The 13,177-nt window shown below is 45.5% G+C and overlaps 1 protein-coding gene across 1 annotated transcript in view; it reads left to right on the top strand.

Moving 5' to 3' along the window:
- The first annotated feature begins 796 nt into the window (after positions 1-796).
- LOC142498501 (extracellular calcium-sensing receptor-like) overlaps positions 797-13,177 on the top strand; it is a 34,723-nt gene continuing 22,342 nt past the window's right edge. The window contains exons 1-2 of the mRNA XM_075606735.1: positions 797-1,054; positions 3,682-4,524. Of these exons, the coding sequence (XP_075462850.1) occupies positions 797-1,054; positions 3,682-4,524 (1,101 nt within the window). The remainder of the gene's footprint in view (positions 1,055-3,681; positions 4,525-13,177) is intronic.

Raw genomic sequence — 13,177 nt, 5'->3', positions numbered from 1 at the left:
TAATATCTTCACTGATCGATCAAAGGAGAACAGATCAATCATCAGCTTAGATAATTACATGTTTTTAATGGCAAGGAACTGCAGCATTTAATAAAAACACACAAATTGAGCAAGAGGAAACGTTCCTCTAGGTCAAGACCCCTCTAAGTTAACTAGGACTAAGAAATGTATTCATTAAACGGTTATATTACTGATAGTTGCCCCAATCGCAGCATAACAGTTTAATGAATAACTCCATATGTGTCTTCAAGAAGAATAAATTATTATTTACTGTATGAGAATATGACCTTCCACTGTGGACAGGAGTGTGCAAAGTACTAGTTGAAATCTGTGCACAATCAATGTAAATAGTACCTTTGTCATACAAGATGGTGCTGGCAGAGCCAGAGGAAAACCTGTAATACCCCTCCATGTATTTACCTAAAATACAACTATAATGCACACATTAAGACAGGAGCTCAAGAGCCCTAGGATATACCCTGTAAAGAACAGCTATTCACAGAGACTAAAGCTTCAATTTACAACATTTTGGACGTGTTGTCTCCATGGGAAAAGAAGAATAAGATGAATAGGTTACAAGGTTATGGGATGAACTTGTTTCAGTATTTAGAGGAGTTGAAGGACAGAAGAAGCTGTGAAATTGAAAAGAGAAGCAGGAACAGTGATGCAGAAGGGGAGCATGTACAGACTGAAGGCCAAGATAAAGAAACAACAATAATTCATTTTGGAGTTAAAATTCTGTAAACCTTTTTCCATTTTCAGATTTCATATCCGGTATTACCGCTTCCTCCTATCGATGGTTTACGCCACCATGGAGATTAACAACATGCCGGATTTCCTGCCCAATGTCACACTGGGTTTCAAAATCTATGATTCCTGTTACAATGAAGTGAGGTCATTAATGGGGACAATGTGGATTTTATCAGGAAAGAAGGACTTTGTGCCAAACTTTAATTGCTATGGGAAATTTATGCCATCTGCTATAGTTGGAGACATGCCTTCAAAGGCCTCAGTGCCTGTAGCCCAAATCTTGGGCCTCTATAGGTATCCTCAGGTAAGCAAGAAATAACTCATCACTTTGAACACTCTGCTGTAGACACTGTGTAAGTCCGAATGCTGGCAGATACAGCTAAACCCCGTTATAATGCGCCTAGTTAAACCGCGATTCGGTTATAACGCGGTTTTCCCGTGGCTCCCGTTTAAAAAAAAAAAAAAAAAAAAATTAAAAAAAAAAAAAAAAAATTTACATTTTTTTTTTGCACACTGCACACACTGCACACACTGCACACACTCACTGCACACACACTGCTCAATGCTCACACTGCCACACTGCACACACACTGCACACTGCACACACACTGCTCATTGCTCACACTGACACACTGCACACACTCACACACACTCACACACACTCACACACACTCACACACACTTACAGACACTCACACACACTCACACACACTCACACACACTTACAGACACTCACAGACACTCACACACACTTACGCACACTCACGCACACTCACACACACTCACACACACCCACACACACTCTCACACACACTTACAGACACTCACACACACTCACACACACACACACACACACACACACACACACACACACACACACACACACACACTTACACACACTCACACACACTCACACACACTCACACACACTTACACACACTCACACACACTTACAGACACTCACAGACACTCACACACACTCACACACACTCACACACACCCACGCACACTTACGCACACTCACGCACACTCACGCACACTCACGCACACTCACAGACACTCACACACATTTACACACACTTAGACACACTTAGACACTCACAGACACTCACACACACTTACACACACTTACACACACACTCAGACACTTACACACACTCACAGACACTTACACACACTCACACCCACATACACACACCCATATACACACACACACTTTCTCTCCCATATATACATACACACACACACTCTCTCACTCTACACAGACGGGGGGTGGGGTCGGAGCAGAGGAAAGGCCGCAGCCAGCACCACCACCCGCTCCCCCCCCCTCCTCCCGCGCAGGCAGCGGGAGCACCGGGGACAGCGGTGGGGAGAAGAAACCCCCCGCTACCACCTCCATGCAGGCAGCGGGATATGAGGTAAGCGGCGACCTGAGGGACATCCCCGCTCCCATCTCCTGCCCCGCGGGCTGTCACGCGGTGACAGGGGGTAGCGGGGACAGGAGGGACATCCCTGCTCCCATCTCCTGCCCCGCGGCCTGTCCCGCGGTGACAGGGGGAAGCGGGGACAGGAGGGACATCCCCGCTCCCATCTCCTGCCCCGCGGCCTGTCCCGCGGTGACAGGGGGAAGCGGGGACAGGAGGGACATCCCCGCTCCCATCTCCTGCCCCGCGGCCTGTCCCGCGGTGACAGGGGGAAGCGGGGACAGGAGGGACATCCCCGCTTCCATCTCCTGCCCCGCGGGCTGTCCCGCGGTGACAGGGGGAAGCGGGGAGCGGAGGGACATGCCCGCTCCCATCTCCTGTCCCGCGGGATGAATATGCGCTAAAGCGCGGCGGCCATTTTTTTTTCGCGACCCCGTTATTAACGCGGTGGTCTCGGGGTGGACCCCGAGACCCGCGTTATAACGGGGTTTAGCTGTACTATGATACTGGAGGAATCTTTGTGTACAAATGAAACTGCTGGTTCTGTCCCTCTTGCATTGTGGGTCCCGCATGGCATCCTCTCCATAGTCGCAAGATTCCAGCAGCCAGACCCATCGGATTCACAGCTGGGTCCCTGCGTTTTAATGGGACTCGCGTTATGAATCCTACCAGTCTCATCCTGTCTGAAAGAGACACACTAAGAGACTGAATCAGTCACTCTACCAGCGCGCTTCTAACAAGGGATTGCAGAGCTACAATTTTTTTTAAATAACACCGTATTGTAGCAAGGGGTTTCTGGAGCTGAATCGCATTGATTTCAGGACCGGGGACCCCCTGCTTCCCAAGTTACAGGCCTGTTATCAGGTGCCAGTATCCCAGCACCCCTGTTTAAATTCTCCAGGCTCACGGCCCCCGTAATCATGAGATTTAACAAAGCAGAGGGATACCAGCACCCCATGACGGGGCCTGTAACTCGGGATTTTGTTTTGCGAATTGGTCTAAAAGAAAATATGCGGAACGGATTCAAACCAGTCCGCCATCTCTTATTATGGGGTTCTAAATTATATAACAGTGTTGATTCATTCTTCCTGTTATGCCATAATATACTGTATATATACAGTATATATCGTATTAAATGGAACTTTAGGTACTACGTCAAGTAAGTCAATGAAGTGGGTGCAAATCCTATATGGTAAAATAGGCAATACGATACCGTGATGAGATAAAATTGAAGGCAGCACTCCAAGTGGTAGTCAAAAAATATATTGTGGTTTAACCTTAGGTATGGTGTCTTGTTAAACCACAATATATTTTTTGACTACCATTTGGAGTGCTGTCTTTGATTTTGTCTCACAACGGTATCATATTTTATATATATATATATATATATATATATATATATATATATATACATACAGTATAAAACCTCTTTATAGCTTCAAAAATATTTAACACATTGAGAGGTTAATGAAACCATTAATATTTTGTCTATTATCTTGTCTATCAGGTCAGCTATGGCTCAGTTCTCCCCTTTCTCAGTGATAAAATACAGTTCCCATCCTTCCTCCGGACAGTCTTTAATGACAACAATGCAGTTTTTGCCTTTGCTCAGTTGATGATGTACTTCAACTGGACATGGGTGGGTATCATCACCACTGATAATGACCTGGGAAAGTTAGGTAGTCAGCTGCTTATCAAAGAGATTGAAAAGAACGGTGGCTGCATTGCATTCCTAGAGACTCTTCCTACCTACAGCTCGAAGGAATCTGTCTCCAGAATTGTAGATGTTGTTAAAAAATCAAGAGCCACAGTGATTGTTCTGTATTCCACCATGGAGAACATCATCCCCTTAATAGAAGAGGCTTCCTTTCATAATATTACTGACAAAGTGTGGGTTGGCCGTGGCAGCTTGTCCATGTCTTCAGATTTTCTCAGAAAAGACATTTTAAAAACTTTAAATGGAAGTCTGGGGTTCACTGTTCAGACCGGGAAGATTCCAGGCTTCAAGGAATTTCTTTACAGCATTCATCCTTCCAAGTTTTTAGATGACATCTTGATGAAGACATTTTGGGAGAATGCTTTTGGCTGTATTTGGCCAGCTGAGAACTCCAACAATTATACATCTACAAAACCATCTGTGGAAGGAACCCCTCCGTGCACTGGCAAGGAGAGACTGGACAGTATTGATCCATCTGTGTATGATGTCGACAACTTCAGATTCACATACACAATTCACAACGCAGTTTTTGCATTGGCTCATGCTTTGCACCAGATGAGTTCCTGTGTGCCAGGTCAAGGACCATTCAAAAATGGATCTTGTGCAGATATTTACAATCATCAACCTTGGCAGGTACAACCTAGCACATAAATACAGATGTGCAGTTGCATGCTTTTTGTTTTCTCCTGATATATGTTGGGATATTGTATATTATGATAGTGTGCATCCACAATGTCATTGAACCCTATAGACTAGCTATGATTGTTTGGGATATACTAGAATATGTTGTGTTATCTGGGAGAAAACCAAAATGAAAACCCATTTCAAAATAGAAAAAATAATTACATATTACAATCTCAAACACTATTTCACCTTAGTTGTTAAATTCCTTGTAAAATTGTTTTTTAAAGTATATTCTCAGGGTTGTTGGGGCAAAAAAGATGATCCTTATTGCCAAAAGCATACATGCACTGTTATTAGTAGATGGATTTAGAATAAATATAGAGTGCTGTATGTTTGTTTTTGAAAATCTGGAGAGGGGTCACCTTTTCCCTTTGAAAAGAATCAGTAAAAACCACTTGTGCTTTGCATGCCAGATATGGTGATTTTACAGACGTTTTATGACTGAGGAACTACTTTTCTACCCCTGAGGAAGGAAGCCCAGTCTTCCGAAATGCGTAGTGTGGTCTATGCGTGCACAGCTGTTATTACAGCATCCAACACACTTGTTATACCATCCCCACGGACATATCCTGGCCACTGTTCCTGTTTACGGCGGCTGCTGCACCGAACAGGACATTGATGACACCGCTGGGCTGCTGCTGTCGGCGTTAATCCTGCGCTGTGGTTGCACACGTGATGACGCCTTCTATTGCGACACGCGGCCCGGTACGTCTGCCCTGCGGAGTTCTGTGGTGTGAAAGGCAGGCAGGGTCCCCCTCCGAAGCTCCTGCTGATCTTATGAGACGCTTGGACACTGATTTTCACCATCACGAGAGGGGATACTCTCAGATTTATCCACTGCCTTCTACTCTTTAGTGTTTGGTAAGCGGCCAGTCCAACTCCTGTTGGAGTGCACGTGTGACCCTTTGTTTTAGTGATATTATTTATTTTAATTAGCTATTGTATTAAATGTATATTTCTATATATCAGTCATTTGTTTTGTCTCAGCAAGTGTTTGTCTATTATCTGTGAGCGTGTTTGTTAAGTTACTGTATTACACTATGTTTGTTTATATTTCTTTTACATGATTTATCGTCTTCATGAGGAGAGTTCAAGTGGATACCACCTTTCATCTGGTTGTATAAATAATCTTTTTACATTTATATTCTTACATTGGCTAAGCGCCATAGATATAACGTTTTTTCTTCTCTAGATATTAAGATATGTATTATCTGGTGGGTCTGGTATGCCTAAGCCCGGGAAAACCAGAGGCCATATGGTATGTTAATGCTCAGGGGGGAGACAAGTGGTCTACAATATGCCCCCTGATCAAAGGCTCCCCCACCTTGCTTGTGTATGCTAGCACAAAGGAAAGCAGGACGTGTGTACTTGTGATAAGTGTTGTGTTTCACACCTTGGGACAAAAGTTTTCCTGTCCCAAGCAGACTGGGCGACGCCAGTCTTGTGGGAGGGGGGCTAGGGAAATGAGCCCCTGATTCGAATAATGCACACCCAGTGGGCAGGTATTACTTTGCCTCTCAAGTGAGGTGGCAAGGAGGGATTGGGTGCAGATAATTGTCATCCAATTCCTTGCACCTCATGTTAGGGTATGGGGCTGAAACTCCATATAAATGAGTGTAAGCTCTATGCCCAGTGTATTTCGTGATGTTTTCATTTGTATCCTGTATTGCTGAATGAATTGCCAATCCTGTACCTGATTGCTTCATTGTCCAACCCCTAAGTAAGTGCTATATCTTGTCTGTTATTTGTACCATCTTGTGTGTTCACCTTCTTTAAGGAATAAACTATCTTTATTATATCTAAGTCGTGTTCAATTCAACCCAGATATTTGGTGTATATTATAACCTATCACAAGCTACCGTGACAAACAGGACCGGCGGGGAGTGATGCGCTCTCGGCTCTGCCCCATGACCTCCATGACACGCGCGGGTCGACACGCGATTGATCCCGCCCCCTCTTGCCCTAAGGTCACTCAGAATCAGCGTGAGAGTGACGCAAGCTCCAGGCTCTGCCCCCCAACCTCCGTGACGTGCGAAGCAGTTTCACCCCAATCCCTGATTAGGCTGCATCATAGGGCCCACCTTTGTACACCAGCAGACTATCGGTGCTTACTGTACTTCCTGGTTCCGCCCTTGCTGACTATTGGAGGCTCTGCCTTTATATACCTTCAGTCTACATGCAGTCTTTGCTGAGCATTGTCAAGTGTGACGCCGTGCCTTGCTGCATTCTTGTTCCTTTTACCTTGCCTGTCTATTAACCTCTTGTTGCTTGAAACCTGCCTAGTAACTTGGACTCCGCTTCTCTCCACTCCTGATCCGGCTTGTACGACCATTCTCCTGTCTCCTGTCCTGACCTTGGCTAAGTACTCCAACGATCCGATATTCTCCTATCCTGAACCTGGCTACGTACCCCGACAATCTGCTACTTTCCTATCCTGAACCTGGCTACATACCCTGACTATCCGCTACTCTCCAATCCTGAACCTGGCTACGCACTCCGACGATCCGCAACTCTCTTGAGGATCAGCAAAAACCCATTTTACCACCCTTATGTATTCTCTCGGCCACATCATTTGGAGTGCGCAAGGACATTGTACGTCAACAAAACCATATCCCTCCTGGCATCTCGCCTCCATAGGACCGTCTCTTCACTTTCAGGACCTGTGGAAAAAGATTCAGGTCAACATCAGGCAAGCAGTCAATAGGCAAAAGAATCAGGTAGATCGCCACCGCAGACCTGCTCTGGACCTTAAACCTAGTGACAAGGTCTGGTTGTCATCCAGGAACATCAGGCTGAAAGTACCCTCTAAGAAGTTCGCACCTAGATTTCTTGGACCCTTTGCGATTTCCGAAAGGATCAATCTGGTAGCATACCATCTCGCTCTCCCACCTTCCATGAAGATCTCCTCTGTATTTCACGTTTCTCTTCTCAAACTGGTGGTCCAGAATGCCTTTTCAGTTCCGGTGGCCCCCACCTCTCCCCTCTTGTTTCAAGGACAACCTGAATACGAGATCGAATCTATCCTTGACTCTAAGATCTCCAGAAGTTCGCTACACTATCTGGTGCATTGGAAAGATTTCGGCCCGGAGGAGAGATCCTGGATTCCGAGTCACCGGGTTCACGCAGCAAAACTGGTCCATATGTTCCACGCCAAATTTCCAGAGAAGCATCGTGGAGTCACCCGGTGGTCGCTCCTAAAGGGGGGTGTAATAGGGTCTTATCTAATCCAGCAGTGTGCTGGTTGATTGCACACCTGCAATTAACCACTCCACCTGTCTAATCACAGCTCTGTGAAAAAGCCTGTTTCCCCAAAACAGGGGGGAGATTTTCCTCAGTACACAAGGGTGCTGACAAGGATAAAGAGGTCTTGAGCAGAAAGGCTCTGCTGAGATCAAGACACCCAAAGACCTATATTCCTGGACACAGGGGACCCAGGAACCTACCAGAGACTGACATGAAGGGACACATGCTTTAAGGTATCTCTTGAGACTTTGGGAAATAGGGTTGTAATTGAATTATCCTTCCAGCCCTGGAGAAAAGGACTAGGGAAGTAAGTTAGCCCTTAAACAGGGATAGGCGTTTGTTGTTTTCACATGTTTTTCTGTGTTAAAAGGGACAGGCGCAATAAAGCCTTATTTTAATTTCACCTTAAAAACGGTCTCCATTGCATACCTCTGCACACATCTCTTACATATGGTGTCAGAAGTGGGATGAGAGGTAGCCCTTGAAGTTCAAAGGGGTCCCAAAGATTGCCTGTGAAAATGTTTGCGCTTTTGCCTGCATAGTTCCTGCAAACAGTCTGAGCAACAAAACCAAAGAAACACATCCAGGCAGCAAAACTGCACTGCCTGTGAAAAATGCTGTGCTTATTTTTCTGCATATAGTTCCTGCAAACAGCCTGAGCAACAAAGCAAAGAATCACATGCAGCAGAGACCAGAATTAAAGGGATACACATCCAGGCAGGAAATCTACACTGCACTGAAGAAAGCCAAAATACCACAGATGGACTATTTTCCTCAATCCCAAGAAGAGAGAGAGAGAGACTGCTGAAGCAGGTAAACCTTACTTGCCTTTCACAATAATGTGTAATATGGTTGTTGAAAAAGGGGCTTTGCCTTCCAGCCATAGTCAGGGTTCAAGAAGTGAATTAACGCTCCAGAGGAGCTAGGCTTTGTTTACTGTTTTCTTTTTTTTTTAAATTGCACTGAAGCAGTGAATACAGACAGTGACCCATGAGCGGTACTGATTCTGGAAGTAAAGGCTGCCATACCGCATAGGACTATCAGCTGTGAATGGAGTATATGCAGAAAAGTGTGGAAATTGATGCAAGACTGTGCTGAAGTAGGGAAACTTTTACAGACAGTGACCGATGCAAGGTACTGATTCTGGGAATTTAAAATGGCCGCCCAGCTGAAGTCAAATACAGACTCTGCAAAAATGAGGAAGAAAATGTGTTCCTGGTGTAAAGAACCTCACCACATGGAGCAATGTCCCTCAGGCCTTATTCATACGATGAGTGTGTATATATGCACAGTACCGCTAATATTGTAAAACTTACCCAAAGGGAAGAAAAAGTCTACAGAGATGCCTGTGAGAGCTGCGACCTCTGCGAGGAAAATAGGCCCACCTGTAGGACTACCACAATTTGGGGTTCTAGCAAATACAGTGATAACAATTGCAATAGCGCCTCCTGAGGTCTGGAAGAAAAATAAACCTGGTCGCCCCAAAATGGAGGACAAGATGCGACGTTCCTTTAATGAACCCTACCCGATGGAAGAGTGGCCCTTCCGGTACGATAGGGAGGAAGACATCTCTTACGGGGAACCCGAACCAAATCACACCCACAGAACACCCCAAGAATGGTGGGGGTGCCTTAACTCCGTACGAACCGAAAAGACCGCTCTCTATGATGACGAATGTGATCGGCAGGAAGAAGAGCGAGAACAGCAGATCGCTGAGTATTTATGCCACCTAACGCAACTGCAAGGAAAACATGGCGGATACAGTGAAGCTGCTGAAATTTCAAATAAAGATGGAGACCCCAGTATCCCTGATGGGACTGAGTCGTCAAAAACAAAAATGCGGAAAAAGAAAAAGAAAAAAGGGTCTTCACTTACCGTGGATGGAACAGGCACATCTGCAGATCCCGCGGAGGAAAACAGGGTCCGAGATGCCCTGCAGCCTAGAGAAAATGGAGAATTCAGCCCGCGGATGACCGAATATCCAGAGGGCCCAAGGCAGAAGTCGTGTACCCCAAAGAAGTGTCTCTCCGGTGCTAATAGTGAGAAACCCTCAACCAACCATACGGGGAAGCGGAGCCGGAACAAATGAGTGACGATCCCTTGACCAGCCCTGAAGATGCCCTGAAAATTGCCAGGCGTGACTGTGATCAGCTCAGGGAGCAATTGAAACTGGAGAGTGAAGATAAGGCTTAGCTACAGAAGAATGTTCTCGCAATTTACTCTGAATCGGAACCGACTTGGAGGATCTAAGGGCAGATCTAGATACAGCAAACGCTACTATTACGCCATGGATGAAAAACAGAGCAAATCTGATAGACTGATTGCTAATCTGAAGCAGAAATTTGAGGAGGCAGTGTCTTTACTCGATGAGCCACTCCTTCTCCCTTATATAATCACAGATTACATTTTTTTTTTGCTGTTATACTAATCAGCTATTCTTACTGACTTTTTTTTATTTTATTTATTTTTTTAATATAAGGCCTTAATTAAAAGAGATTACAGTCTTTCAGCAAGAGGTTCGCAAGTGCCATAGAGAGGTGGAAGTCTCTCAGAATGAGGTTCACACTCTTCGCATAGAACTGAATGCCTCACACCAGGAGGTCAACAGTGTCCGGACAGAGGTGGACATATCCCAGAAAGAGGTTCATACACTCCGCACAGCACTGGATGCCTCACACCACGAGATCGGCAGCTGCTGCACAAAACTGGAAATCTCCAAAAAGGAACTTCACAGTCTCACTGAGGAGCTGGACAATTGTAAAAAAACTATTGTCAATCTTAATATAGATCTCAAAGTCTCTCAGAAGGAGCTTCAGAGCCTAAACCTAGAGATGGAAGTCCGCTGAAAAGTGAAGCCAGAGACTCAATTCACTAAGGAGTTCAGAGCATTTGGGATCGGCCGTGCTCAAATCTGACTGATCATGCATGCTTTTTTTTCCCCCTCTGCTATCACGCTTAAAGTTCAAGTGTGATAGCTGATAAAAAAAAAAGCCTCCTGTAACATTTGCATGGAGATTCTGCATCTCAATGCATGGCGGTTACAGGCGATCTTGCATTAAGAATATACATTTTAATAATAGTGTACATGAGCAGGGGGTTTCCAGAGCTGAACCGCGTTGGTTTCAAGTCCGGGGACCCCCTACTTCATGAGATACAGGCCCCGTTATGCGGTGCCGGTATCCCCTGCACTTTTAAAACTTCCGTGTCACGTGACCGGGACATTTAAATTCTACAGGGTTTACCGGCAACCCATAACGGGGCCTGTATCTCCTGAAGTAGGGGGTCTCCGAGAGCCCCCTACACATGTACACTACTGTCAAAACACACACAACAATAAACAATAATTCATTACCGTAGCTGATAGCCACTATGGTATTGAAGCTGCATTAACGTACATTTTAATAATAGTGTGCGGGAGCAGGGGGTCCTCTGAGCTAAACCGCATTAAATTCTCGCTCGGAGACCCCCTGCTTCCTGAGTTACAGGCCCCGGTATGGGGTATCGGATGCCAGTGTCGCCACCATCTTTATAGCGTCCATGACGCGACGTGGACGCTATAAAGATTGCAGCAACACTGGCAGCGATGCCCCATACCAGGGCCAGTAACTCAGGAAGCAGGGGGTCCCTGAGCCAGAAATCAATGCGGTTCAGCTCAGGAGACCCCCTGCTCCCGCACACTATTAATAAAATACATTAAAGCAGCTTCATTACCTTTATTGGTGCATGTATATCCATAACCATTTATTTGTATATTGGTTAATCATATATATACAGGGTTGCAGACCTGTCTAAGACATGCAAATGAACATACAGTAATATTTACAGTTGCTATATATATATATATATATATATATATTTGCATGATGAAGCCACTGTACAAATGAATGGGTGAAAGAAGGTGGGTATCGGGGCATGGTGCCTAAACCTCTTAATTACCTTTGCGGTAATTGACACCAGAATGTATTTGCACTGTATTTTTTTAGCAACGGAGGACAGAGGGAACTTGCAGGTGGATGGGGATTCATATTGCTGAGGTAAGTAGAACTCTATTTATTTTATTATGCTAGTTAATGTGTTTAATAATGGACAAATAATCTATAATCCATATCTGGATAATAGTTATTTTGCCCATTACTGTACTGTATGTGTGTTTGGTGCTGGGGGGTATTTATTTATTTAAATGTATAGGACAGGTTTATGTTTTTTACATACAGTACAAGGTTGATTTGGTTCCTCAGTTCTGCGGGGACCTCTGGAGACAACCTGAGGACTCCCCGGATGCCCACGGGTACCAGGCTGCAGACCCACGGGGGACAACTGCGGGTTAGAACTGGGGCCCCCACAGCTATGGGGGCCCTGCGGACCTGTAGGGACCACCCGAGGGCCCCAGATCCCCTTAGAAACACCCAAGGACCCTCAGACACCTGTGGGGCTGACCCAGGGACACCCAGACACCAACGGGCCCACCCGTTGAGACCCCATTTGGGGCCCACGGTGACCCTTGGGGACTACCTGGATGCCCACGGCACCTGGCGGTTGCCACCCGTAGGCCTCCAGACCCTGGAGTACTGGTACACTGTGGGGCCTTAGGATACCCACCAGGACTACCGGGGACTCCCGTGGGCCTGGGGTATTAACCCTGTATGTAAAGAATAAATCATGTATTTAACGGGGGGCACAGGGGGTGGGATATGTATTGTTTATTAAATATAGTGATGTTTATTGTGGGTAGCGGGGGTGGGGGAAGGGGGTGTTGTCCCCAAGCCAGGGTGGGTAGGCCTCCCGGTGGGTAGTGGGTGAGGATGTTTAGGCCTCCCAAGTAGTGGGTGAGGGTGGGTTATCCCCTTAATGACTATAGTGGTTAATTACCGCTAAGGTGATTAAGGGGTTAGGGGAAATTACATAGGCTTTTTTTATTCTTTTGTATGTTTTGTAGCACCCGAGGGGGACATGGGCAGGATGAGGATGAAGACGGCCTTCATCGTGGGTGCCTGGAAAAGGTAAGTGCAATATGTATTTACTGTATTTATTGTGATTCATGTATTTTAAATGAGCAAATGCATTATTATCCATATGTGGATAATAGTAAGTTTGCCCATTACTGTATTGTGTGTGTTAAGGGACAGGGGGGGGGGGGGGGATGTGTGTTTTATATTGCAATGTTTATTGGGGAAGTGAAAACAAAGAAAAACCTGGCACCAAAAGTTCATTGGATAATCCTGTACTCCTCAGGGGATCAGCACACTTGCTTGACAGGCCATATAGGGGAAAAAACACAAACAGACACAGATCATAGTGCAACACTGTAGGGTTAAAACAGGTCTACACTAATACACACACTGCACATATAACATAGAGA

Source organism: Ascaphus truei, chromosome 7 (genome assembly GCF_040206685.1).
Source record: "Ascaphus truei isolate aAscTru1 chromosome 7, aAscTru1.hap1, whole genome shotgun sequence".
Classification (NCBI taxonomy): Eukaryota; Metazoa; Chordata; class Amphibia; order Anura; family Ascaphidae; genus Ascaphus; species Ascaphus truei.
The sequence above is the reverse complement of the archived record's forward strand: the minus strand, read 5'-3'. Positions and strand labels throughout refer to the sequence as shown.